The sequence below is a fragment of the Phalacrocorax carbo genome, chromosome 3, assembly GCF_963921805.1.
Source record: "Phalacrocorax carbo chromosome 3, bPhaCar2.1, whole genome shotgun sequence".
NCBI classification, from domain to species: domain Eukaryota; kingdom Metazoa; phylum Chordata; class Aves; order Suliformes; family Phalacrocoracidae; genus Phalacrocorax; species Phalacrocorax carbo.
Window position 1 is genome coordinate 37,487,408 of NC_087515.1, and position 27,691 is coordinate 37,515,098.

The following is a 27,691-nucleotide window of genomic DNA, read 5'->3' on the forward strand; positions in this document are numbered from 1 at the left end:
ATGAAGGAAGACTGGATCGAAGACGAGTGTAATCATGTGGAGATGGAGCTGAGCCTCTTGGAAGCAAGGAGGGAAATTAAAGAACTCAAGCAAGGTATTGAGAGCATGAAGAAGAGCTTGGCTGAGAAAGACAAAAAATTTCAGAAATACTTCCTAGAAGTAAGCATTGAAAACAAGAAACTGGAATCTTTGGTGTCGAGCATGGAGATGGCCCTGAAGAGCTCTGTGAGAGATGAGCAGCGCCCAGAGTACACATGTGACTCTGAGGGGAAGCCGTTGTGTACCACGATGCCAGACAGCCCCACCACAGAGGACCAAGCTCTGGAGGAGCTGGCAGGTAGTGGGCTGTTTCTTCATGAGGACACAGCTAACGGGACTGATTTATTTGAAGAGAGTTTGACCACCACAACCTCTGAGTTGAGTGATTCAGCTCCCTCCAATTCTGTTGTGAATCAAGAGATGCTTGAAAATGTTCTGGGTGAGAAACTAACTTTGTCCCAGGAGGAGGAGGAGAAAGTCAGAAACATGATGGTGGAGCAGACCATCCAGACTGATGTGGTGCCATATAGCCTAGAAGGGGAGCAGTTCATTCAAAACATGTCCAGAGCTCAGAGCTCAAGATGCCTGTCCTCTAAGCCCGCCTTCTTCCCTGAAGGAATTGGGTCAATTTCTCTTGAAAGCCTCAGTGATTCTGGTATCGTAGTGGACTTAACTCCAGGTGAGCCAAACTCTACCATCCTTTTGTCTCCTGTGACACCTCCATGCAGGAAGGTGGAGCACGGAGTTAATGAAAACCATTTTGTGAAAGAACTTGATTTTACAGAACCTCACGATGATGAAGTCTTTGGGTACGTCAATACTGTTTCTCAGACAGGAATAAAGAAGACATACTGGAGCAGCAGACTCGCCAGCGATCTGGCTGTAGCAGCCCCTGTTGTACCAACTATCATGCGGGCTTTCAGTACTCATGGAGCAGGAACAGATCTCATTTACAGTACTGGAGCGTTGTTTTGCAGTTCTGTCCTAGTCCACCGTTTTGCTCTTGACTATTTGATTTGCCCTATAAATCGGTTTGAAAACATGTTACTTGTTTCAGAATGGAAAAGGTAAAGCCTTTCTACAGGATGTTTGTAACTGGTGTTTTCTGAGAGTACTGCTGCCTACAGAAATAGTCCTCCTGCTCCCAGTCACCATGTTCCCCACCCCCGCACCCCACCGCGCTGGTGTCTTTCTGGTGCCAACATATCTGCACAGTGAACATGACCAGGGAGATCAAGGAGAATACAGTGAGTTCTCTTTCATGTTTGTTTGCTGAATGTTAATTTGTTGTTTGTTAAGCTCAATGAGTTTCCCTGGCTGGTTCACTGGGCAAATATACCAGCACTTTGCACTGGCTCAAGAGTAGCGTGAGACGTGCACGGGAGCAAACGGCCAGAGAAAGGTGGGCTATTTCTTTAGGCGGCACTAACCTAAAACTTTTGTGAAATTACAGTGTTGAGTGACACGGAGACTTGTTCCCGCTAAGGATGTCACACATGTATTCCAGAGAGCATGCTAGTGTTATCCGTTCGTTGTCCAAAGAGTCAGTTCAATTTAGAGGTCAACCCCCTATTCCCCAGGCAGTTTCCAGCACATTGTTTGTTCCCGTCTTGTGTAGTGTTCTTCTCAGTTGTACAATTGCTCGAGTGTTTCACTGGTCTTGTGTGTTTACAGGGACTGTAACCAAAAAGGTACTTTGTTGAGAGTCTTGAAACGTGTTAGAAAGATAAGTATAGGTGTAGGTACAATTTGAGTGTTAATGTTGTTTTAAAGTTTTAATGTGTTGGAATGTTGTAGTCATATGAGCCCTTTGAAATGTATTGTGCTTTAGCTTATTGTTTATTTAATTGTTTTATTGTAAATTACCTTTATAATCACAAGTTCAATGAAGCCTGTTAGAAATGGTAAATGTGTGAGTGTTTTATTGTAGCAAAGCCATATAAAATAGCCGGTCTCAGCTGAGCTGTTGGCCACAGGCAGAGCTGGCGGAGGCACTGTATCAGGGCATAAGGAACCATCAGGACCCAAAGAACAGAATTCTGCTGAGAAAAATTTCATTACAGCTCCAAGCATAAGCACTCAGGCAGAGAAAAAGGCTCCAGTTGGTCTGTGGACACACATGCCACCTGCATGACTGCACCCATGCTGAGTTAACAAATGCAAGTGCCTAATCTTTAATTCAATGCAATCTTCCAGAAGCTTGTAACTGCTCATTTCTGTGCTGCCAGGAGAGTGTCAGCCTTCCCGGCATGTAACAGAAGTCCAGAATACCTTGTTTAATTAATCTGAGAGCCATGCAGTCTCAGTGTGCCCACCGAGATGCCACTGTGACCATCAAACCACAAATTCTTCCTGTCCAAAACTTGAAATCCGTGCATAGTTCAGAGGAGGGCAATGCCAACCAACAGACGACATAGCGGTGTTTGCCTGACTCCACCCAACCTTTCAACAACACCTCTGGCCGGTTAAACCTCACTGGCTTCCTGTTCTCCCCTCCAGCAAAGCAAGTGTAATAAGTGTAAGCAAGTGTAACAGAGCAGAAGAAGCCTAGTGAAGCCAGACAACGCCATGCACTGCCCTGCCGCTTTGGGGAAGAATGGAGTTATTAGCCACAAGGAAGGAGGAACAGTTGGCCAGCATGTGGGGAGCATTTGCAACACTCAAGAGGGTGATATGCACCAATGCTTACAGAGGCAATTCAGAGACCTTTTGCATCCTTGTAATGCCTGGGTTCTGAATTACTTGTGTTTGCAACAGATTCCCTAGTGTTCATTAAGCATTTCACTAAGGAAGAGAAATCGAACAGGCATGTTGATGTAACACAGGCTCCAAGAGTTCACAAAGATGAGAAGATGAGAGCGTCTTGCTTCCTCTGCCAGCAACACCCTCTTCCATGCTCACCTACCTTGCTGGGTTCCTGCAGGCCACTTGACTTGCCTTATGACACTACTGCAATACATAGTTGCTGCAAAGTCACTTTCAAAAGCTTTTCTTTTAAGTACCTGGGCACAAGGGCCAAAATTAATAGGTTGGGGGGTGGAGGGGATGGGACTGGAACACATGACACAACATGCCTTATTGCTACTTCAAAGCATGTCTGTTCAAGGCTGAGAGCGCAATATTTTATATGTGATTTTACCATCTTTATCACAATTTTGGGTTTCTCTTTAACAGCCACTATTGTTTAAGTGATCTTTGCTGTGAGTGGTGGTGAAATGGAGCCTAGTTTAGAGGACTAGTTTAGATCTTCAGTTCTAGGAGAGAGATTCACCTGTGACTACGTGGGTGTCTTTTGCAGCAAGCAGGCAACAAAGCAGTATGAACCTACACTTACATTTAAAATGTCAATAGGCTGAACTCATTTCAAACCATGTTTTGGACATGGTCCATGTTTAAGACACAAGGCGCTAACACCAGAATAACGTCAAAATTGCTTCTTGCTCTTAAAAATCTTCTGTCCGCTCAACTCTCATAAGTTATTTACCTACGCTCAGCAAGAGAGTTCCCACCACATTCCTGATAGAAGTCCGTGCTCTGATCTCTTCCTGAAATACAGCTCGCTTCCAAGCTGCCACCTTTCCTCCTCCATCCTGCAAGCATGTAGACAGCTCAAGGTACCCTTTGTAAGAAGAGGCCTGAAGTACCACGATAAATGCTCCAGTCCCAGACTTTGTGGGACTGGCCTTTGCTCCCGATCCACAGAGGATATCCCAGTTGTTGTGACAAATGTACCATCTTGATTTTTCCCCATCTAATATTTGGCTTTACTCTTAGTCATGATTCACCTGGATCCTGCTGGTGCTGTATGGAGCAGCTAGGGGAGGACCATTAGCCTCCAAAGAGTTCAATAAAACCTCCTCCTTTTTCTGAGTTGAGAAATTGTTCATACCACACTGGGAAGTCTTGCCTCAAAGTGTGCAGGTGGGGAGGACAAGCAGGGCATAGGTTAAGGGTCAGGTAGCAGGGGGCTGCTTGAATTCATGCTTACAGGGTAGCATAGGAACCAAGTCGGCTCCTTCCCTGGTTGAAGCAACACCTATTGATAATCCCATTATGCATTTCTCTTTCTAATCCAGGCTCAAAGAAGCCTTTCTTTAATATTCAGCTGAAGAGGTACCCAACATGCCTCTCAGCTGCTGAAAACACCCAGGCACAGGCACTGCCCACCGCCTCACCAGAGATTCACCTGCATGCTTACTTAGGTCCACCCACTCACAAGGCTGTTCTTCACTTCTGATCACTTCCTCATTTTGCCTTCTTTCCCCCCCCCAAATCAACCACCTCACCTAAATCCCAACCGCTAGAAATGCGCTAAAATTGAAGCACTGTTTTATTTATGTCCTACATGAGCAGAACAGGGGAGCATTTTCCTCCAAAACCCTTCAGACAAATGAACATGGGACATTGCAAACACAAGCAACTATAGCGCAGGAAAACATATGAAACCAATGCATGCTGTTTTGACATACAGACTACTACCTGCGAGAGCACTGTACCCTTTCTGGCATTATGTCAGGACTTGGTAGAGTAGATGGGAGCAATTCCTAGAGCAGTTGTGCTCAAGTACAGGCAGGGAAATGGAGGGAAGAACAGCAAAACAGTGTGAGTACGCAGCAGGAGAGGGCAAAGCAACGCAGGAGGGCTGATGTGCAGGAGGTGGCAGCACCTAATCGTTTTTAAAACGGCTGAAGGCTCAAAAACACACGAGCATTCTCATGACGCAGTCAGGGGCTTTGTTTCTAACTTCTTAACTAGCCAATGTTTTCTTATTTTTAATAAATAACATCTATTTGCACCTATTTTACATTGTCTCAGAAATAGCAATAGTAAGCACTAAACTAATTTTTTTAGAAAGATGCGATGTCGCTTCCAACCTAAACTAGGCAACAGGTATTAGGTTTCCCTGCCCTGTGTCAGCAATAGGGAAAGAATTATGACATGTGCCTCCTTGCTTCATCAGTGTGGTTGAAAGGACAGACGCGGATTGCTATTAAAGCTTATTCACAGACTTTCTTCTTATCTCCAATCCACCATCAGATACTTTAGAGGTGTGTACTAGGAGCAGATTTGCTTGCCATACTGCTGTTCAGTCCGGACAGGCTGTAGTCATCGATTCTACTCCAGCCAGAACCCTTGCGCAGAAGATACACACAAAAGTGCATATTGTTGCTTTCTAAAAGGTGTTTTAAAATTTCACATTTCTCAATGACTTCTTTAATGTCTAAAAATTGCTGTCAAATCAGTTGGTCTGTGCAAGATTTTAAGCAGCATGACAAGCATACTAAATATTTTTTTAAACTTTTCTCCATGACAAAGGCCATTCAGAGTAAGTCTTACTGTCTTTACTTTCTCAAGTACTTCTCTTTTAAGCAGAACTTGTGTCTTACAACTTAGTTAAAAATTCTATTTTTCGAGGCAGAGGTGATCTAGTCCCCCCGCCCCTTCCCGTTCTGTCACAACTTCACAGGACCCTGGATACACAGGGAACCCGTCTCAGGCACAGAATTTGCTGTCCTCGCTCATCTGCCACAAGACAGCCCATGAATTCAGGGATAATAGCATCCGCACAGCAGAAGATGCAGGAGGTATTCACTGAAGTTCTGAGCTGCACATAATGACCACATGGACCCTCCTCCTCCCACACACCTTTCCCTCCAGCAGACATTAACTTTTCTTCTTCATTAAACTACTGTTGTCTTCTACTGCCTATTTACCTTGCACGCTTTTCTGAGTGGAATCCCACTGTAAATACATACAGTAAGTGTACAAAAATGGAACCTGAGAAGTGCTGTTAACTGAACTGAGAATTTTCACACTTAGGTGTATTCACAGGAGGACACCTTTTTTTCAGTTGTACTACCTATGCAACAAGTATACAGCGTGAGACTTTTTTTCCCCCTTAATGTAGGAAGTAGAAGAATTTCTGCTAGAAATACAAATTTACCAATACAAGTAAGCGATTGAATTGCTCCCCTACGTTCACAACATTAGCCTTCATAAGAAAGGAGCAGCACGCACCACTGCTGTGTAGCGATGCCCCTGCTGTTAACCACTGTAGTGTTGTAAAGGGGCATGGTAGCACAGGGGCTGCAGGTGACAAAGTGACAAGAAATCCACTTTTGTGTTCAGCTGTAACTTGTGCTCTACCAGAGCGTACTCTACCAGGAGTACGTTGAGAGTCGTAGGTCACCTTTAACAAGTAATTTTCTTCTGCACGTGTCAATATTATCTCCCATGGAAAAATGCGAAACATTTATAAATACCTTTATGGAAAGGCAAAAGCAGACATTCTCGATCAGGCAGGAAGCAAAGGGTTCTTTAAAACTGTTTAATTACATGTTTCGGGTAAGCATAGACAATACAGGAGATTTACCACACTCTTAGGTATTTCCATTCTTTTCTCTAGGCTTGAACTATTCATTAAGGATGTCTCTCAATCAACATCCTTGCTCAATCACTTTTGCTGCAAAGAAGGGTGCTGGAATAGGACTATTGCAGGAAACTTCATTCCATCAAGGCATGATTTTCTGTGGGCTTTTTTTCTCCTTTAATAACCACCTACCAGTCGTTGAAGATATTCTGAGAGAACCCTGCCTTCCAAGATGCCCTGAAGAATGTACTGAAACCAAACGGTTGGAGTCCTAGAAATGCTGAAGCCCTAGAAGTACTTAAATCAATACCAATATGTATGTTGTAGAGCTGAAATTCTCTTTTTCCTTGGCACTGTGCCACTGATGCCTGGTTTGTGTCCGGACGCTTCTACATCAGTTTTGTTTTCTTCTTCTTTCATTAGCCTTTGGGCTTCTTCCCCCATTTTCTTTTGTTGCTGCGCTGCTTCTCTTTTTTTTTTTTCCCCTTTCTTCTATCTGTTGTTGTCTGCAATTAAAGAAAATGTGAACTGCTAAAGAACACGAGTCCAATTTTCAGCATACTTTAAGTTCCTGTCAGAAATGGGTTATAATTCATAATTTGCCCAAATATTTTACAATCTAAAAGCCACTCAGCTCTCAAGGATTCAGTGTGTCAGGGAGAACGTAGGACAGTTGTAAGGCCCAGAGCTATTTAGACAAATCTAATGCTTCAAGTAACAATACTACCTGTCTTTTTCAAAATCAGACCAAAACAATTTGACTTGCCTAGGACATTGGCTTGTGTCCCTCCTTCCCCTCAGCAGAGGCATCAGAAGCTATCCTCTTTGTAATGCAAGTACTACAAACATTTTCTTCATGATCAGATGAGATGACAACTTCTAATGTTCCTTTTCATGTATTCAGCATCTGTGTTGTATTCTATTGCTCAGTACAGATAGAAACAATAGCCTTTAAGGAAAAAAAAATTAAAGTCTACGGTTGTGTATCCTTTTAGCATTATTTCTTATCACTGCTATAAAACCCCAGACATCATTACCTGCTAGCTCAGAGAATCTGTCGACAGAAATAGGTTTCTAATTTCAACAAATACATGGCTGACTAGAGCAAAGGAAAAAAGTAACCCCCAAATCCACTTGTTTTATTCCCCACTTCAGCTAGAACACATCACTGAGTGGCGCTGGGGCAACAACTGGATCCATACTCCAAGTGCCACGTTGCAGCTCTCTCCTCGATTGCATAAGTAGTAACAGAATGATGTTAGGAGGTCGCTCCGGCTTCGCATTCAGTTTATTAGATTAGAAAAATCTGTCAAGCTGCTTGCAAGAGGACTTAAAAATAAAAGTGAAGCTTCATTAGTTTGAAAAGGTGAAATTCAACACAGATTCGGTAAGAATAAAGATGTGCTTATTAAAAGAGAATCAAGAATTCTCATTGACAAGGCCGAAAGGAGTTAACTTTCAACATGCCTAAACTACCCGTGCGCATCCACATCAGTGTGTAAAATGCAGAGAATTAAAAGCTGTCATCACTGGATGCAGCCGTGTCTGGTAGATGCCAACTATGGACAAACTGGACACACAAAACTTAGAAGTATTTGAGGTACAAAGGCTTCATATTATCTTTGGACTGGGCAGGACAGGAGAGGGACTGCACTTATTCAGTACCTTCACGGTTTCCCTTCATTGATTATTAATGGCCAGAAGTTTCCCTGTGCTCTGTTAAGCTGCTCTGCTGTCTGTCATGGAAGAATGAAATTAGTAATTTGCATCAGGATCTACCTCCCAAGTTAACGGAATTCCCAACGGTGTTTTTGAGGTGATGACCCACTGTTGTACATTCCACCAGAAGGCCAGATAGGTGACAGTGCTGTCAGTCTAGCATATGCAGAGTAATAATGTTTGCCACTTTACAGTAGCAGATTTTTGTATGTTCCCTGCACCTCTGAACCGATGCAGAAAGGAAGACGGTATATGGGCGCTAGCCTGCATGTAAAGGCAGCGGTATTCCAAAAAGCCACATGAGGCGTTAAGCAGTGCTGCTATTCATTTGCAATTGTGAAGTGAGGACAGTCACAGCAGATCATGTTTCTGCCCCGCCCTATAAACTGCACAACACACAACTCCTCTGCACAGAGAGGTGGTTTCCATGCACTCCGCTGGCTGAGTGATTTTATTGGACTTCAGTAGCATCCAGATGAGAGGAGACCTTCACATTACCTCAGACAGAGGAACTGAAGTCACTGAAAAATAAATACAAGCAATAAATACAACCACAAAGTGATTACCTTTTCACTGCTCTTTTACTTGGTCATTATTCCAAACATTGATCTCTATTCCAAACTTCCTACGCGTATTCAACATAAAGCTACGACCTTTCAGGCTCAGAAGAGGTTTCGTTTCTCAATAAAGAGGCACCTATGATGAACTACAGCCACATGTGACTCATTCTTTCTGGGTTCCAAAGCAAGAATTTGAGCGGAGTTTGGATGGAATGATGCAAGCTGTTTAAACCAGGGAAGTATTCATTCCTGATGTCAGCCTTGCTTTGCATTCCTAACACAATTTATGCCCGGGAAAACCCAACTCATTGGTTAACAGAACACTAATTATAAGCACTGATAGCACACTGTTAGCAGACCTTCTTATTCCAGCGTGGTTTTACTTACTGTAGACCTACTGAATAACTGTAAGAAGAACGACTTCATACTATTCTTTCACTTCAACACGATTATAAATGTACAAAAAACATCTTCACACACGAGACATTTTATACAGTGCTGCTTATTCAGCCAAAGAGCATTTAGCTTCACTGTTCCTGTTGGGAAAAAAAATAAATTTGTTGGCATTTAGAAAGTCTAAAGGTGCAGATAGGTATCTACAATTTGCAGAAGCAACCAAGTTCTAACTAACTTCAATTAACTGAAAATCCAGTTTAAAGGAAAATCCAGTTTATCGTCCACTAGGTTGATCACTGCCTGGAAAATCTGGGTGCATCTCAGCCCAGAATCTGCTGGGGAGTGGGGAAGAAAGAGACTACAGGAACTTTGCAGGCACTAGTAGCCTACTGCTCAGCACTGTCTTCCAGAACGCTTTGGTCTCCAGGAAGCCATATTGGGCTTATTTCAACTGCTGCACATACATACCAAGCCACCAGAGAAAAGGTCACAGGATATAGTCTTCCCTGTTACTTAACGGAACACAGCCCTCCATTACTACACAAAAATGGTTCCAGTCTAAGACACTTCCAGATATTAACTGAGCACCAATAGGTACCCAGACACGGGCAGCTAAGGGAGATCCTTACTTTCTCTGCACATGGATTTCATTCTCAATAAGCACTGCTGGAGTAGAGTCAGCATTAAAACGGCTGCAGGCTCAAAAAAGCATGTATTTTTGTTCTTAAAAACTCGGATCACAGAAACATCTCCTGTGTCTAGTTTAAACGAGTTGAAGATGTTGTTGTGTCAGCTTGAGGGTTTCTAATGTTATTTTTAACTCTTTCAGAGGGAAATGAGCGCGCACATGTCACCCTCCGTGAGCGAGGATGCCGTGCCCAGGCTGAAGCCCGCGCTAACCTCGAAGCTTGCATCCCGGAGTTGAGCACAGAGAGGCGTCACCCTGTGAAGGCTTGGTGTGTTGTAGCAGTTGGTGCTGTGAGGCCTGGCGGCTGGCAGCAGGGGGGAAGCGGCTGCTGGGGGTGCCCTCATTTGCATAGCCCAGCCCCCTCCGCGTGCATCGGAACGCCTGGGTCCCCCCCGTGGCAGTTTTTGACCGGTCCCTGCCAGTTGGGTCAACGGACCCAGCGCAGGCGGCGGATCCCGCTGGGGCTCCTCTGCCTGGGGTAAATCCCTCGGTATTTGTGATTCAGGAGAGGTGAAAACCGAATCTACGGGTCTCCTTGGACAACCTTCAGGAGCTGTGGGCTGCAGATGGGGGGGCGCCCCCCTTGTCTGCCCCAGTGACTGGTCCCATTGCTGATCAGAAGTGGAACAGCTTTAACAGGTGAATCTGCCGTTTCTCTCCTGGCCGTTGTGGGAGCTGTTTCGGGGGTGAGGGAGTACCTTGAACTCACTGGTTATATTGACGAACTCTCGGTTGCCTAAATATGGGACCGAGGCTGGCTCAGACATGGGTGTCTACATTAGAGACATCCATGCTTAGTCAGATGAATCCCACCCCGATCTCCTGTGTTCCTCATCAGGTCTATGACAGCTCTGCTGTTAGCCTTTACTGAAGCCAAGTACGGTTTCTGTCTCTTTTCTTTTTCTTTTTTTTTTTTTTTGTTTTGTTTTTTTTTTTTTTTTATGTTTTTTTTTGTTTTGTTTTGTTTTGTTTTGTTTTGTTTAACAGAAAGGAAACCCAGTCTTAGACATTCATTTGCGGAAGAAAGTTTGTGTTTGAAGATCACACTTGGATCTTCAAGTAAGTCTAATTAGATGCCTTTTCCTCTCCTGTTCATCCCTGATAGGCTTGGGCACTGTCCGTTTGTCCTGTTTCTGAGGACCGCTGCCCAAGGCAGCTAGCATTGCACATGGACAGCCTGTATCTCCCGTTGCACCGTGAATTTTGTTAGCAGGAGCGAAGAATTTTTAGGGTATAAGCTAACTGAATTGCACTGAAGTGAAAAAAGTGCTGTGTAACTTCCAAGAGATAAGAACGGAATATAATTGGAAGACAAATATTTTGAGCAAAAGATGCTGAAAAAGCATCTTTGAAAAATTATTAGCATAGCGCTATGGTTTTTTATTTAGGATTTTTATATGTTTTAGATTTAGAGTTTGAATTTCAACAAATTGAGTTGAATTGGTGTGGATAACATATTCAAAGGGCCACGTATTTCTTTCAAAGAAGAATAAACAAAGTAGCACCTACAAAGACTGTTTTGGCTTTCAAGTGTTTTGTATTTTTGAACCCAAATCTGCAAGTTCCTGTTAAATTAAAGTGTTCTAGAAAAATGTCACAGATTGTATGATCCACCCTTTCTAAAAAATTATTGTTGATGTTGCTTAGTAGGGACGTGGTTGGGCTGAGGCCCCTCAAGACATATATCTCCTTTTGTTCAGAAGACTCTCGGGCTGCAGCAGGCACCCAGACATCACAGAGATAATAGAGGATCCCGAAAAGAAGCCAGCAAGTTACAAAGGAGGAATGGGCAAGTAAAAGGCGAAAGCCTGAATCCCATCTGTCCTAAGCAATGATCTGCTCAGCTCTGGGCTGGTGGCACAGGCCACCTACAATTCAGGGTCTCGGGCACAAATCTTGCGCACTTAGGTGCTTACGTCCTTCCTCACAAAGGAAAAGAACATTAAAAGGAGATGCCTGTTACTTAGTTCAGTAAAGGGAAAAGAAACTTCTACTTAGATCTGTTTGCCTCTTTTGGAGGCTGGACTTGAGCACAAAGGAGACGAGTGCCCTAGTAGCAGGCTGCTGAGCAGGCTGAGGGGATGCAGGGAGTCTGCTCCCAGGGAAGCTCTTCCACTTTGTATAATCTAGTTACTCTTTTATTGGGGGTTTGAAGCCAAGTACCCAGCAGGCACACCATAACTCTTCTCTCTCTCTCTCTCTCTGGCCCATTAATTGTCCTGATACCACTCCAGATCTCCTGAAAGTGGGACGCCAACTGTTAAAGGGAGATTCTCGCCTCAGGATGCCTGCAACCTCAAGCTCAGCCTTGCGCGTGGTCCGTGAGAAAGCCACGGCTCCAACTGCAAATCTGAGTAAGTAGGGGATGCAGATATGGGACTTTTGCAGGGAGCGCCTCAGCCGCTGGGCTGTTGGACAAGGTGAGACCTGTGCCAGCCAATTCACCTTTTAGTGCCAAATGCCTTTTGATAGAGATGCAGGTCTCCTGGGGACTGTGGGGACATGCTCCTCCTCCATCGGGAAAAGATGGCTGAGCTCCTGGCGTAAGAAGGGCACTGAGGTTTAGAGGTCAGAGTTGAGGCAGGTATGGAAGATGGCCAGAGCAGTGATCTTTAGTAAAAAAAAAAAAAGTCTTTTTTATATTTAAGAAGCTTTTTTCTCTCTTCTGCTCATTCGTTATGGAATATGAGTCAAATAAGAGAAACCGATGCTATACACACTGCACGCTCTTAAGTATTTGTTTTAAAATATGTGTGAGGTCAAGCTGGAACAGGCTTTGCAATTTGTGTATCTACTGCAGCAAATGTTCTGCTCTTTCTGGCTGTTTTCCGTGGTTTTCAGCCCGCTTCACCTGTATGGAAGGAAATACTGTGCCTATGGAAAGGCCATTATAGATGTTCTCTTAGGAGATTTTTTTCTTTTCTTGGTGCTCTGCTTGTAATTTACAATCTGTATTATTTATGCCAGTGTTGAAAATAGTTTTCTGATGCCCTGCTTAAAATATTCTGAACATACTCCAGCTACATTCTACTATGAGCACTTCCACCAAACATCAGTTTTTATTTAAAGTAATTTTTCATGACATAACATGCATCATAGCCAGAATCCTGTGTTGCTGTTAAATGGTTTTCTTTACAGTTTTCCAGCTGTATTCCTCCTCCCCATGGTAGAGTGTTGCCAGACTGATTAGAATACACAAATTGTATTCCCTTAATCTTCCTTCATAAACAGTGCCCTGTAATCCTGTCATCATTGTTGTTGACCTTTTTTGGAACCCCGCCTTTTTAAAGAGAATCCTGGGATTTGAACTGTTTGAACTGTTTTCTGAGAATGGATAGATTATTTCCTTTTCTGTTTTCCTCTACATCCCCTCTTTTTTTTTTGTCTGCCATTTTCTTATGTTCAAAGTGGAGTTATGCAAAGAATTGATTTGGGGTTTGCTGCCAAATCAAAACATTAAAGAAAACCTTTCTCTCAGACTGAACAAAGACAATCTTCAATCTAAAACATTTAGAATGCTTAGAGATATTTTAATGCTTTAATTAATGTACTTAATTTAATTCAATAAATTTTAAATTTGTTTAATTAAATTAGAATATTTAATTATATTTTTAAAAGATAAAATTTTAAAAATTAAAAATGGAAAGGATTTATTTTTAATTAAGAATTAGTTAAATTAAAATAATAAAACTATCAAAATATTTGTCCCCCTTTTTTAAACTCAGCCATAAACAACTAAGCAGGTCTTTGCAGATAGCGGTGGCATTTTGAACATTTGCTTGCTTTTACGTACCTAGCTATATAAATCCTGGGGAAGCTGTGTTTTAGATGCCTTCAATCTCTTTTGGTCCTCACCTGTCGTTATGATTCCGAGATTAGGAAGAGCCTGGAAGAAGGGGGAAATGCATGCCCAGTCCCTGTTCCAATAAATAAACCACAATTATGAACAGAAAATAAAACCCAGCATCTGATAGAGCAACTAGGCAGAGGTTGCCCAACTTTGCCCAAAACTCTAGATTGTAGAACTTACTTTTCTCAGGTGTGTTGGGTGCAGGGGTTAGGCAGGGTCTCCTGATGGAGGCAGGGGAGCTGTGGGAAATTCAGGCCTGTTTGGATTCCACTCTGTAGCAATGGGTGACAAAGACGTGCAGGCACCCTCAACTGGGTGAATCTGTGGAGGAGCTGGAGAAGGCCCTGATAAGCTGAGAGGACAGGAACCCCATCTCCTCCCCTGGTTCTTACAGCTGGACGCAGTGCGTGCCCCAGGTGGCGTGATGGGGAGATGATGTGCAGCCTCCTCCCAGTTCAAAGCTAAATCTGGCCCTGCAAATCCCAGGTGGATCCTTTCTCCAGTAAAGCAGAGAGCAGAAGAGAGCTTTCCTTGGGCTGCTTTTGTGTGGACCCTGATGTCTTCTGTGTAGTGTGAAACACCCACCCTGGTCTTTAGAGAGGAGCCAGGCACCGAGCTCTTCAGTGCTTTTAAAGCTGACCTGCTTCTAGGCATGCCCAGAAACAAGATTTTCACATAGCTGAGACACTCTGCTGATTGAGAGCGGGATTTCTCAAGTGAGGTGGCAGATAGGGAGAGTGCTACTTCCAAAATTCCCCCCGTGGAGCTGGGGACCTGGCATCCTTTCATAAATCCTGCTCCAGCCGCTGCAAGGTGGACATCGCTTCCCCAAGGAGCTTGAAATATATTACTTTTAATGTGTTGTAACAAAACAGTAGATGTACCTTATAATACCGTATCTTAGGTGTACTGTTATGTAAGTTGTGTTGAAAGGAAATGAAAATTCTGCAGAGTTTGTTTTGTATTTTATTTGGATTACAAGCCTTGTCTTGCTTCCATGTTGAGGCATTTCATTACAGGTCGCCTGTTCCTCCCTTCTGAAATTCTGTAAGTAATAGGAAGCTGTTGGCTTTCGAAGTCTGGGCACCTGGCAGGCTGTGAGTGTTTGCTAAAGTTGGCAGAATACGGTGTGACCGCAAACCCTCAAGGATTAATAGGCTGAAAAAGCACAGGCTTCATGTCTGTCCTTAGTGTTCCTTAATGCTAAGAGTGCTACTGGGGGGAAAAACAAGCAAATGACAGCAGTCGTAACTTGACATTCATTGCTTTGAGACCCACCTTGTCTTTCTTTAGAACTATAGAAATATAGTTTAGGCAACCAATCAATATACTGGGTAGGGTTTTACTGTTCGTTTCAGTAGATGGCACTTGATCTCTATTATTTTTTTGTAATAATTTCAAGGTGTGCGTTACAGTAAATGTTTGGCTAGCTTTATGACAAATTTTGCTTTTGATCCTGGGATTGCAGGGCTGCTTAGTTAGTTACCTCTCGCATATGTTTCTCATTCTGGTGGTTTTCTCTTCCCTGTTGAAAACAGGTAAAACTGATTTAAAATGTTTTATGCACATTATAATGAAAACCATGTGCCTTCTATTAAGGGTGATTGTGCAAAAGCTTTCAGCTGAATCAGGTTTAGCATGTGATTTCATGCGTTTGCATATATGCTGTGGACACATACCTGCAGCATTTGCTGCTGCGAATGCATGCCTGCGGGGTTTGTTGCTGTGCACCAGCCAGCCTCTCTCCTCCTTGTGCATTGGAACCAGATTTAGGAGATGTGTTGAAGAGGCCTCTGAAAGCCCTTTGTTAAACTTCTGCCACCAACATAACGGGACGGCTGGCATGTTGACCTAGTCTATGACGGAGTTCACTCCCTTTCTGTGTCCTGTTAAGTCATCCCTGCCAAAGATGATGTTTTCCAGCTTCTAAAAGTACTTCTGACCAGCCTATTCATTTCTATTCAAGCAGACCGGGTAGTACTGCCAGGTATATGAGAAAACTCCTGAGGTGACACCACATGCTTCCTTATTAAAGACTTGTCCGTAGGTGGATTTACACATCACAGAGGTTTTTCCAAAACTGTCATATACAAGTTGAGTATCATGTTATACATCTATTGGTATTTCTTGAACCTCCAGTCTCAATGTTTCTAATGAGGTTGGAGTAGCAAAGTAGCATCCTTCCATCTCTGATCGAAAGAGCCTTTTGGTTTGAACAGAAAGATAAGTTGTCCAGACTGTTGTCTTCTCCGTGAACATGTGTTCCCCCAGCAAAGGTCATTTCAGGATGAGAAGGGAAAATTGCTGGCAGCTGTTCTAAAGTGGTGTTAGAAGAGCTCAAACTGCATATAGAATCACAAAAAAGAATTAGGTCAGGCTAATTTCCGTACGAAGAATCTCTGTAAGGTATATAAAGCAGGAAAAAAACCCCACCTTGTAATGCTCTTTGTCTGTTCCAACATCTGCTCGTGGCTGCTCTGCAAATCCATGAATTAAAAACAATGAAGAAAAATGCTGGCTCAGGATACAGTGATATGCAGAGTCTACATGATGGCTCTCAGCCAATCTCAGTAATTAGTTTGTAGTGACTGTTTTTAGAGATGAGCTTGACTGACTGTGGTTTCACGGCATACACAAGCCACATTCCGTATTTATTTGGAGATCTGCAGTGCTTATACTTTGCATGAATGCAGCTCAGATTACTACCAAAGCTATAGTATTTAGATGAGATTGGAAAACTGCTTAATGAGATAAATTTTGATTATTTGATAACAAACTTTCTTCCAAAGTAAGAAAAGTAGGTGAAGTAGATGAGCAAAAATCAAGATGCATAATTAGTTCAGATCACACAACCAGCAGTATGAATTGAGGGGGTCAAGTAAAATCAAGTTTAGATCTAAATGCAGGGAAGCAGGATCTGCGTTGAAGTTCTTCCCCAAAGTCTTCTGCCTGGCATTGAGCTGGAAGTCTCCTCACCCAGCAGGTTTGAACAGTTGATGGTCACCCACACTGAAAGTTTTGCTCCACGTCTTCTCTGACTGCATGTTTGCCAGCTGCCAATTTATCAGCTGTTACTGCGCTGTGCAATCAGCTGCAACGTGATTAACAGATCTGTCTGAGGAGAGGGCACAGGCAAGCAGTCAGGTAGATGTCCACCCAAGAGTGATAAGTGATAGCTTCTTTGGCCAGCGCAGTGGGATAGGGGAGGGGATGCTGATGCCAGGCATTGCTGTGCTCAGGTTCTCACTGTCATTCTGGGAGCACAACTTGCAAGTCTGCGCTTGATGACTAAACTGCATATACAATAAGAGGGGGTGGTTAGGTACTACAATCCAAGATTCACAGCAGAGAGCATGCCAGGCAGGAACGCACCTCTACCAGTCCACAGGAGAGGCCAGAGAGGCGTGCCCGTCTCCCAGATTTGGCCACCTACTTGTACCCTGCTTGCGCCCATGCACGTGCCTCACATTCACTCTGAACCTCTGTACCAGAGCCAGACCACCTCTGTGAGTGCCAGCAACCAGCACGTTTCATTGCTTTGAACTATGGCCAGCACTGGTGCTACCACCCACCCTGTTCTGTGTGGCAGCTGCGCAAGTAGAGGTCAGGGAAAAGATCTGAGTTCAGTGCCCTCCTTAGACCAAAGGAGTTCAAATCCACACCTCTCACAAGAGTTCTGAACCACTGCAACCTACAGAGCATCATCAGCTTCCTCCACTGGCTTTAGACCTCGGGGTAGTAGAGGGTATCTGTCGGACACGGGCAGCGGCAGAGCACATGGGAGCAGCTTCTCTGTCACACAAAGAATAGAGCAGTCTACGTGGAGGAGAGTCCTGATCCTTGCTCCCAGGATTATATCTGCATTTACGCAGTTACTGTTGGATGTGAAATTTATAGCAAAGTGCAAGGCAAGAGTCTCATGTATAGTAATAGTAAATCGCATAGTAAGTCAAAGGCCAGGGACTGGAACAAAAACACGCTGCCAGCTGAGCTTGACACTGTGAATTGAGTGCATTCCCTGCTGGCAGCCTTTGCCCTCAACATGGGTCATTTTTTAAAGGGTGTTATCTGAAGAAAAGCCGGAAATGCTGAAGCAAGACTTCATCACTTCTGTGCAGCTTCTTTTTCTTACATTTGTTCGTGCATGTGAGCAGTCTGGTGTTCTTTCCTAGATTGCTTGTGGTGTACAAAAACAATCTTGCAGGAACAACCCCGTATTAAATAGAAAAGAAGTGGCATTAATGTTTCCTGGAAATATTACTGCTTATGCTGTTAAAGATTGAAAGTGGAGATGTAGCTGTGAGTTAAAAGTTTTAAGATAAATTAAACTTAGTCTTTTAAAAATACAGATTCTTTCAATAAAGGGCATTACAACTGAATTATCTCTACTTTTCCAGCTGTTTCTAATGGCTTTGCTGGAAGTTCTTATGCAGTCAGGCCCCCTCTCTTCCCTTGGGGTCTCTAAATAAAGCTATCTACAGGGACAGCACGCTACTTATTCCTCCATCAGCTGCACTGGAGTGGTGAACTTATATTTTTTTGTGTTTTCGTCTCTTTGCTGTGTAACAGGATGCTTTTGAAGGCACAGAAGCTCAGCAAATTGAAGTGCTTTACATTCTGAGGACAAGCTGTCTCTGTCAGCGCTGTTTCATTTACAGCTCTGTTTCACTGGGTGACTATATGCAAACCTAGCATCAAGAATGATTTTTATATCTATATATACACACACATAGATATATATTAAGAGGTCATGTTTATGGAGTCAGAAGATAGGTAGTTCTGTGGTTTCTATACTTTGGCAGCTATGAAAGAGTGGTGAAGTTGCAAATAAGAAAGACTTACACCAAAAGACTAAATTAGCTTAAAAGATTTACTAAACTCAGATGCATCCTGAGTTTTAGGAATCCAGTTCTGCTCAGCCGTCAGTGTTCCTGTCACAGATATTACTTACACTTCTTCCTTTTTTCTATGTTGTAACCTTACCATTTAGATAGCACATGGACAATCAAATGCACACAGGAAAGTTTGAGCTTTATTCTTATAGAAGGAAAAATATTACATGCTCAAGTGCAAGCAGAATTTGACTTTTGAGGCCAGAAGACCATGCCACAAGGTATCCAACCATCTGTAATGGCTATAAATAGCAGACTGGGATGCTATACTCCAGGCATGCATGTACGGTTGTTGTGTGGCTCTGTGTAAGAAATGTATATACTGGCTCCATAGACATAGGTACGTATGTGATGTGGTTGCATACTGTCCTGGCAGACCAAGTATACCTAAGCTGTTCTACCTTGCCCAGCCAATTGCAGTGCTGTGGCAGGACGGTGTTAGCTCCCTAAGCAGTGGTCCTCCAACCCATGGGGCAGATGTGCACACACGTCTGACGTACCGTCACTGCCTTTTCTGCCTCTGCCTGGGTTGTGCCAGCTGGCACTGCCTGCGCTCCTCATCGTGGGCAGCACAGCATGCAGTCGTGGGGTTGCAGGCTCCCCTCTCCCCTCCATGTCAGCTAGAGCTAGGTGACTGTAGTGGTGCTGTCAGGGCAGCAAGGAGGCTAAAAGGCAGTGCAGAAAGCATGATGCTGTTTGCAGCACTCTCTTAGCTCAGTGCCGTTGCCCACTGAGCAATAAAGTGCAGGGACAGCACTTGATACTGCACTATTTCACTCCAGTGTCTTGCAGGCAAGAAGCAATCCTGGAAAACGTTGCAGCACTTTGTTGGCCATCGCTGTGTTGTTCTTCCCGTTGCACAGAGCGGTGCACAGCTCTGCTCCTAGGGAGTGGGTGTGCTGCTGCTTGTAGCCTGCTGCAAGGTGGGCTGGGGCCAGAGTGACGGGCCTCTCAGTGTTGGATGCCATTACGTGTGGCATGAGCGTTTCCGTCAGAGCATGGTGCCAAGTTGTCTTGCCTGCCAGCACTGTGACACTGAGTGGCTGCAGCATGGAAATATATGTATGAATGAATTTCAAATGAGAAATTCATGATGACTGAATATGTGGTATCCTTTGTGGGAAATGGTGGGTAAGACACTCCTCTTAGTCAGGGGAGTCTCAGATCAGGGCAAAACAAGTGTTATAGCCAGTTCAGACAAAAGAAATGGTTTTTGAGAAACGGCAGCCTCTTTCATGGTTAATGCTACTTAGGTGGGTTGTTCTGGGACTTAGATGTGTGAGCTTTCGCAATCACATTGTCACAGCAACAAAAGTAGTCAACTGGGGTACAAGACGTGCACATCACCATCAGTTCTGCAAAGGATTTAAGAACGACTGTGCAGCTGAAGGTTTATCCACCCCAGTGGGGGATGATGGTATCTGCAGATGCATCATGGAAAATATAGCAAAAATGGGGTTCATGGTAAGTCTGCAGCTGCTGGCTGGGGGTGTCTGTGCGTGAGACGGCGCCCAGAAATTCTCAGGTGAGAGATGCTCCCCCTGACCAGCTGTTTAAAGGCTGTTGGAAAGTTATTTCCATTCCCTCAGATTAAAGTCATCGTACAATATTGTGGCTTTGCAGTGTAAGGCCCAGGTATGGCTTTGGACATCTGCCATTTGAGTGACAGACTGAAAAAAATCCTAACTTTAGGGTGGGTATTTTTCCAGGTGATAAGACTTTCTTAGTGGCTCTGCCTACTACTGATTGTAGCAAAATGAAAGCGGTTTTCCCTGTACATGCCAGGGCTTGGGAAATAAAAGCTGTGATCCATAGAAAGTCAGAAATCAGGTAGATGGCTTAACACCCCAGAAGCACTTGAGAGCCGCGCGTGATTATTGGACTGATTTAAGGCTATTAGAACTGCTTTACTGTCCTTCTGTGTGCCACGAGAACCTGCATATGTGTGTACATACGCAGACGCATATACCCTATTAGCCTATACACATGTATATGTACATATGCATGTATGTGTACATCGTCTCAGAGACCAAAATGGAAGCGGCTTTTCCCCCAGCGCGTAGTGTTTTCCTATGGTTTAAAGCAAGCGAAATCTACAGTTACAGTTGTGTGCTGCTGCAGGAGCCACGTGAGCAGCCTGATTCTTGTATTGACGGCTGTAAGAAAGCAAACAGGTGGTCACAACAAATGTTCCTAGCCGTGTCCTAAAAGGGCTTCTTTAGTGTGAGGGGTTTGTGTCCAAATGGTTTTTCTCTGCTCTTGTTTAAGTGCCACTTCTGAAGAAATGTTGCAAATCCAGAACAAATCACGTGCTTGACATCAGGGTTGTTGGAAAATTCATGCAACTGCTAAAATTCACACAGGATGGGCAAAGGGATGATGCTTGTTGTTCATCGTGATTTTTAAAACAGCCTTTGAGTTATGATTTCCACTGTGTTTTTACTCGTCCCTTTTCTTTTCCAGGGATTAAAACCAATTTTAGCTCTTCAAGCAACACAGGCTGTACCTCAGTGCCTGAAGCCCATGTGTCGGCTGCTGGAAGCAAAAGGTCTTTTTCTCACAAGTAAGCAAAGCCATTTTTCCTGAAGAGTGAGAGAGTTGCTAGTGCAGAGATAGACTACTATGTAAGGCCTTGCAGCTAATACATAAAATAGCACTAGTGTGAGTTTTGAAACAATTGGGCTAACACTATGCTCTTGGGCAGCACTTACACTGATGAGAACTGTAATATGAGAAAGGGGAAAAAAAAGCTATATTTTTTGAGACCAAAACATGTCAATAGGCCAGATCAGCCGACAGGTATTTTTGTGTTGTTTGTTCATAACAAGTATGGGAGATACCCTCAGGTAAGACAGAAGAGACTTCAGCTGGAGTGGAGGAGGAGGCAACTGGGTATATGTTGCTTAACAGCAGTACCTCTAAGAAGTTAACCTTAACCTTTTGGTCTTATCACTGTTTTCTCTTTGTAATAAACTGTCAGCTTGGCATGTGCCTTTCCAGGTCATGACCTTATTTTTTGTAGGAAGAAGTAGACAATATTGCCTTTGATGCTTTTGTATTCAACACCCTTGCCCAACCTTTCTGTAACTAAAACTATATGCAAAAAAAAAAAATATAAAAAAATGAGTTATCTATCTAAACAAATCTTTCAAGAAAGATTTCTGTAAGATTTCTCCCTGTCATTTGTGAAGTGCAAATCCAGAGAGCTTGTGAATGCGAGGATGAGGACATTTGGGTGGAGCAGCGCACATTGTGCTCCACCCACAAAATCCCTGCTGGTTACATTTTTTGGAGTAGGTGGAAAGAGTTCAGATTGACAGGACGGGTTTCCTGCCCTTTGTGGAAGTGCTGGCAGGCAGGCCGGGACTGGCAGTGGGATACCTCTAGGCTTAAGTCACACAGATGTCTCTGAGGTCGGAGTGTGCCCCAGCGCACAGAGATTGTCAGAATGATGCTTAATGAGCAGTTTCCTATCTGTGTCATGAGACTGTTCATTAGAAAAATAAACATTACCTAAGCACTCTCTAGATTAAATCTAACCAGTAAAGGTACTGGCCGGTGCGTGTGTGTGTGTGAAAAATACTAAGTATCATATGAAGCCCTAAAATCACCTTACTTGCAGAAAGATTCTGTACCATTGCATGTATTTCTGTGCATTTAAATGTAACTTCAAATTAGAGCATCCTGACCCACTTAATTAGACAGAAGTCCTCTGTAATAATGCTCCTTCAATTGCATTGCTGCATTATGCACAGTCTATGTGAATTCTGCCTCACCCAAGAGTTGATGCTGTACTGTACGAAGTGGAAGGAGAGGTCTCCTTTGCGATATGTTCTCTTTTAACTGTTTGACTCAACTTCCTCTGAAAAATCTCAGTGTTGTCACAAACCACAGTCCCGCACTTCATTGTAAAATAATTATAAAATCACCCAAACCACAGCAGTGTGATGAAGGTTTGCAGCAGCCACTTTCCTTATAAACTGTTCCATTTTCAGAGGGGGGACGAAACCAAGTTAGGGAATCTTGAGAAGAGTTCTTGCTTCATAGTGCTGTGGTATTTAAATTTTTATGTTCAGGCCTCTTTGGTTGGCTGGATTTGCCTTTTTCTTTTCTGAAACCAGCCCTTTCATTACAGTTGAGAAGAACAAATTCCATGAGAGGATGTAGGTAGCAGTGTAGCAGGGCAGGAAGACAAACCAAGCGAGCAAGCGAGGAACCCACCTTGGGAAGCTGTGCTCAGAGCACCTCAGTCCTTTGGCAGTTGCCAGCAGCACAGATAGCAGTTGCTTTCAAGCCCACAGTCGACAGTCAGGTTATTTAATAAAGAGTGGGAAAAGAAAGGTAGATACGTATGAGGGAAACTGGAAGGAAGGAAGGAAGGAAGGAAGGAAGGAAGGAAGGAAGGAAGGAAGGAAGGAAGGAAGGAAGGAAGGAAGGAAGGAAGGAAGGAAGGAAGGAAGGAAGGAAGGAAGGAAGGAAGGAAGGAAGGAAGGAAGGAAGGAAAAAATCTGTGGTTTTCTTTGTCTATTTTAATACTATTTCAGCCTGCTCACCGTAGGCTTTGAACTATATCTAAGCAAATGAATGGTCAGGCATTGGACCAGGCTGCCCAGGGAGGTGGTTAGAGTCGCCATTCCTGGAGGTACTTAAAAGATGTGTAGATGTGGCACCTCAGGGCATGGTTTAGGAGACTTGGTGATGTTGGGTTGACGGTTGGACTTGATGATCCTAGGGGTCTTTTCCAACCTTAATGATTCTATGATTCTCTTCTATGATTCTATGAATAGTTGACAGTGGCAGCTGAAGCACCCTCTATGCCAAAGAGAGAAAGGAACAGTGGCTCAAACAAATCTGTTTTCATCACACACTGTGATCCCTCAGGCTGCTTGCCAAGGAGCATGAAAGCAGTCTTAGAGCAAACCTCCATGAGCAGGCATCCCTCTGCCGGTCTGGCCAGGGAAGGCTGAAGCGTGGTTCTTTTGGCCCTAGCCCAGGCTGCAGTCCTCTCATTGCTTAATGGAGTCAGAGGTTCAGGGAATGTGGATGATCTGGTGGAGTCAGTGGGAACCGTGCTATCCACAGAGAAACGTGAAAATGGCCAACGTTTCCCTAGATCACATAATTCAGACTGAGAGCCCCACAGTCAGTGAAAGAGTGTGCAGTGGCTGATGACTTCAGGACTTTCTTCCCGGCCACTCACAGTTATCTACCTGTTTTAGTGTTTAGACAGCTTTGTGCGTGAAATAAGACACATAATGAGTTGTGTGATAAAGATAATCCAGTATGCTTTAACCATGTTGGTTCTCCTCCAGTTGTGGCCTTCATGGTCAGAATAATGGATCCTTATCCAACAAGTCCAGACCCAGCCCACCTGCTTCCCGTGAAAAGGCCCCTTTGTCAACACTGAGCAAAACCCAGCCGAGTCCTGCGAACACCCGTCAGAATTATGGGGCTTCTTTAGCCAGCAGAAGCAACTCAGGCTCAAACAAAGGAAGTGACAGCAGCCAAGTGACGAGGTAAGTCTTTATTTCAGCATCCTGGTGTTCAGCACACTGACTTACCCTCTCTGCACTCAAATGTGGCATCAGCTGGTTGTCTGGCTTGCCAAAGGGGTCGTGTTGCTCCTCAGCATGGGTGTGACTCTTCATATTGGTGGCTCGACAATCAACAGTGTGCTCTATCCCATGTAAAAGTTTTACTGTTTCAGTACTGTAAAATTCAAGGTTACTTTTAGTCAAAGCACTTTGTAGCTGGTTTTCACTCCAAGGCAGGCTCCTTTCCGTGGTTTCATGCTGTCAGTTCTCATGTGGCTTTCCTGGTTCTTTCACAGAAAGGTCCTTTCTCCTTTGGAGAGAGTTGGGTGGGGTTGTATAGAAAATATTGTATGCTCGGGTGAAAATTCACCCTGCCCGGCCTTAGGTACCTCTGTGTGCAGTTTCCTCTACAGGGAAGAAAACTAATACCTGCGGGAGCATGCGACATGTATTGCAGAGAAGAAATTGTTGTTTCTCTCCCTCCCTTTCTCTCTCTTTCCTCCCACCCCAGGCAACTCAACAGCCAAGCACGTCAGATACACACCTAAAGCTAGATAGGATTAATGTAGGTTTCAGGGTGCTCGGCTTCTTAACTCACATGTGGAGCTGAACTCAGTCTGTACGCTTCCTTAGCTGGCTGTGTCTGCAGCTGGGTGCCCTTGCCAATGGCCCAGCTGCCTGCTCTTGGGCACCGTTTTGGGTGAGGAGATGGCTAGGTGTTTTAAAGTTAAATGTCTCATTTGAGGCAATGGCACTGAAAACAAGTATGATAAATAGTAAATTTTGTACTATAGCCACAAATCAGCCCTTTTCTCAAGTACTTTGATTTGCCAGAGGGAGTCACTTGTGTGGACACTGAGGAGCCCAAAATGAGCCAAGCGCCATATCAGTCTATGGGATGTGTTCCTTTTTGCCAGGACTGAAGAACTGTAGGAGTGATGTTATGTGATGGTGTGATGGTTTTTTTCTTTTCAGGCGATCAGGGAAATCTATTTCTTGTGGTCACAACTGCAGCACTAAGCCAGAAAATCCGGAGCGGTATTTGACTCCTCTGCAGCAGAAAGAAGTTACAATACGGCATTTGAAAAAAAAGCTGAAGGAATCCGAGTGCAAAGTTACAGAAAGGTATATTTCACTTCAGAAATAAGACTGGACAAGATTTATTCAGGAGCATTAAGGGATGGGAGTCCTGATCATTTTTACTCTTTTCTTGACCATGTAAAGTTTTCATTAAGAGATTGGAAATATGATCGGGCTGATTAGGTTGTTTTCAGGTATTTAAGGTTTCATTGTGTGCTCAGTGAATATGTACCGTGCACTTCCGTTACAAATATGGCTGTCTCTTTTTCCCTTTTTTTGAACTTTCCCGATAGAAGACTTTTAAAGGATAGTTCTTCACCAGCCTACTTTAGCACTGAGACCTTTTATACATAAAAAAGTTCCACCTCGCTCAGAAAATACGACGACAAATGTCCCCCTTTTCCCCTACTGAAAGAAAAGCTCTGACACAAACTAGTGTGCCCGCTTGTGGTTTTGTTGCTTAGATATGGACTTTTTTGCAGTAGCACTTTGTATGGATGCTAAGCGAAGAAGCAACAATGTACATTACACAGCAACAGATGTTCTCTCTTTTACTAAAGCTGTGCTCTGAGAACTGGCTTTCCAGCACACACAACCCAAGCGGGCACAAAGGGTTGTTTGAATGGAGCCCCCAGGTAGAGTCCCAGGGACCCCTTGGTCCTGCTTTGGGTGGCCCGACATCTGTACCTGTGAGGGCTGGATCTCACGCAGGGGGCCCTTCTCCCCACTTGCTTGCAAGTGAGGGCAGAAGCCTCTGGATCCATGCTGGGCTGGGGGGGTGCAAAGCAAGCCGGGTGCAAAGCAAGCCAGGTGCCTGCAGCCCTGAGCCATCCTGCTGTCTGAGGCCACTTTTGGCTCTGGCTATACGTGACGAGCTGCTGGCAGGCACAGGGGACACATCCAGGCAGCTGTTTGTCATTTCCTCCAGGGTGAGGCAGTAGGTGAGATGTCAAGCGCTGTACTGGTTGGACCTAACCCAGAGGCCACCACTTTCACCTCCAAGTGTCCAGGATCACAGCATAGCCCACAAGGCTGCTGGCTGTGTGGCCAGGTTGGTGACTCCAGCTAGGAATCAGCCAGTGCGTCTTGGCAGCCAGCTGACATCTCTGCCAGTTCTCTCAGAGGTGGCAGCAAATGATGCATGGAGGAATTTGCTTCTTCCTTGGAGCATCTTTGCAGCATAGCCACCCCAGTGAGGTGGAGCCTCACGTTGACTCTTCAACTAGGCAGTCACCAGAAGTGTTACGATATTTTTATTTTGCTCCAGGGAAAGAGAAATCGAAAAGCTCAAAGCTCAGGTGGAACGTATGAAGGAAGACTGGATCGAAGACGAGTGTAATCATGTGGAGATGGAGCTGAGCCTCTTGGAAGCAAGGAGGGAAATTAAAGAACTCAAGCAAGGTATTGAGAGCATGAAGAAGAGCTTGGCTGAGAAAGACAAAAAATTTCAGAAATACTTCCTAGACGTAAGCATTGAACACAAGAAACTGGAATCTTTGGTGTCGAGCATGGAGATGGCCCTGAAGAGCTCTGTGAGAGATGAGCAGCGCCCAGAGTACACATGTGACTCTGAGGGGAAGCCGTTGTGTACCACGATGCCAGACAGCCCCACCACAGAGGACCAAGCTCTGGAGGAGCTGGCAGGTAGTGGGCTGTTTCTTCATGAGGACACAGCTAACGGGACTGATTTATTTGAAGAGAGTTTGACCACCACAACCTCTGAGTTGAGTGATTCAGCTCCCTCCAATTCTATTGTGAATCAAGAGATGCTTGAAAATGTTCTGGGTGAGAAACTAACTTTGTCCCAGGAGGAGGAGGAGAAAGTCAGAAACATGATGGTGGAGCAGACCATCCAGACTGATGTGGTGCCATATAGCCTAGAAGGGGAGCAGTTCATTCAAAACATGTTCAGAGCTCAGAGCTCAAGATGCCTGTCCTCTAAGCCCGCCTTCTTCCCTGAAGGAATTGGGTCAATTTCTCTTGAAAGCCTCAGTGATTCTGGTATCGTAGTGGACTTAACTCCAGGTGAGCCAAACTCTACCATCCTTTTGTCTCCTGTGACACCTCCATGCAGGAAGGTGGAGCACGGAGTTAATGAAAACCATTTTGTGAAAGAACTTGATTTTACAGAACCTCACGATGATGAAGTCTTTGGGTACGTCAATACTATTTCTCAGACAGGAATAAAGAAGACATACTGGAGCAGCAGACTCGCCAGCGATCTGGCTGTAGCAGCCCCTGTTGTACCAACTATCATGCGGGCTTTCAGTACTCATGGAGCAGGAACAGATCTCATTTACAGTACTGGAGCGTTGTTTTGCAGTTCTGTCCTAGTCCACCGTTTTGCTCTTGACTATTTGATTTGCCCTATAAATCGGTTTGAAAACATGTTACTTGTTTCAGAATGGAAAAGGTAAAGCCTTTCTACAGGATGTTTGTAACTGGTGTTTTCTGAGAGTACTGCTGCCTACAGAAATAGTCCTCCTGCTCCCAGTCACCATGTTCCCCACCCCCGCACCCCACCGCGCTGGTGTCTTTCTGGTGCCAACATATCTGCACAGTG

The 27,691-nt window shown here is 44.3% G+C and overlaps 2 protein-coding genes across 2 annotated transcripts in view; one reads left to right on the forward strand and one right to left on the reverse strand.

The window, feature by feature from the left end:
• Positions 1–27,545, forward strand: LOC135312753 (syntabulin-like). The gene is given in 9 exon segments (XM_064448511.1): positions 1–936; positions 11,473–11,572; positions 12,007–12,126; positions 20,978–21,077; positions 23,827–24,030; positions 25,024–25,173; positions 26,396–27,038; positions 27,040–27,106; positions 27,109–27,545. Coding segments are annotated over 9 exon segments (2,757 nt in total).
• MRPS5 (mitochondrial ribosomal protein S5) overlaps positions 1–27,691 on the reverse strand; it is a 1,175,798-nt gene that overhangs the window by 4,027 nt on the left and 1,144,080 nt on the right. The window lies entirely within an intron of this gene.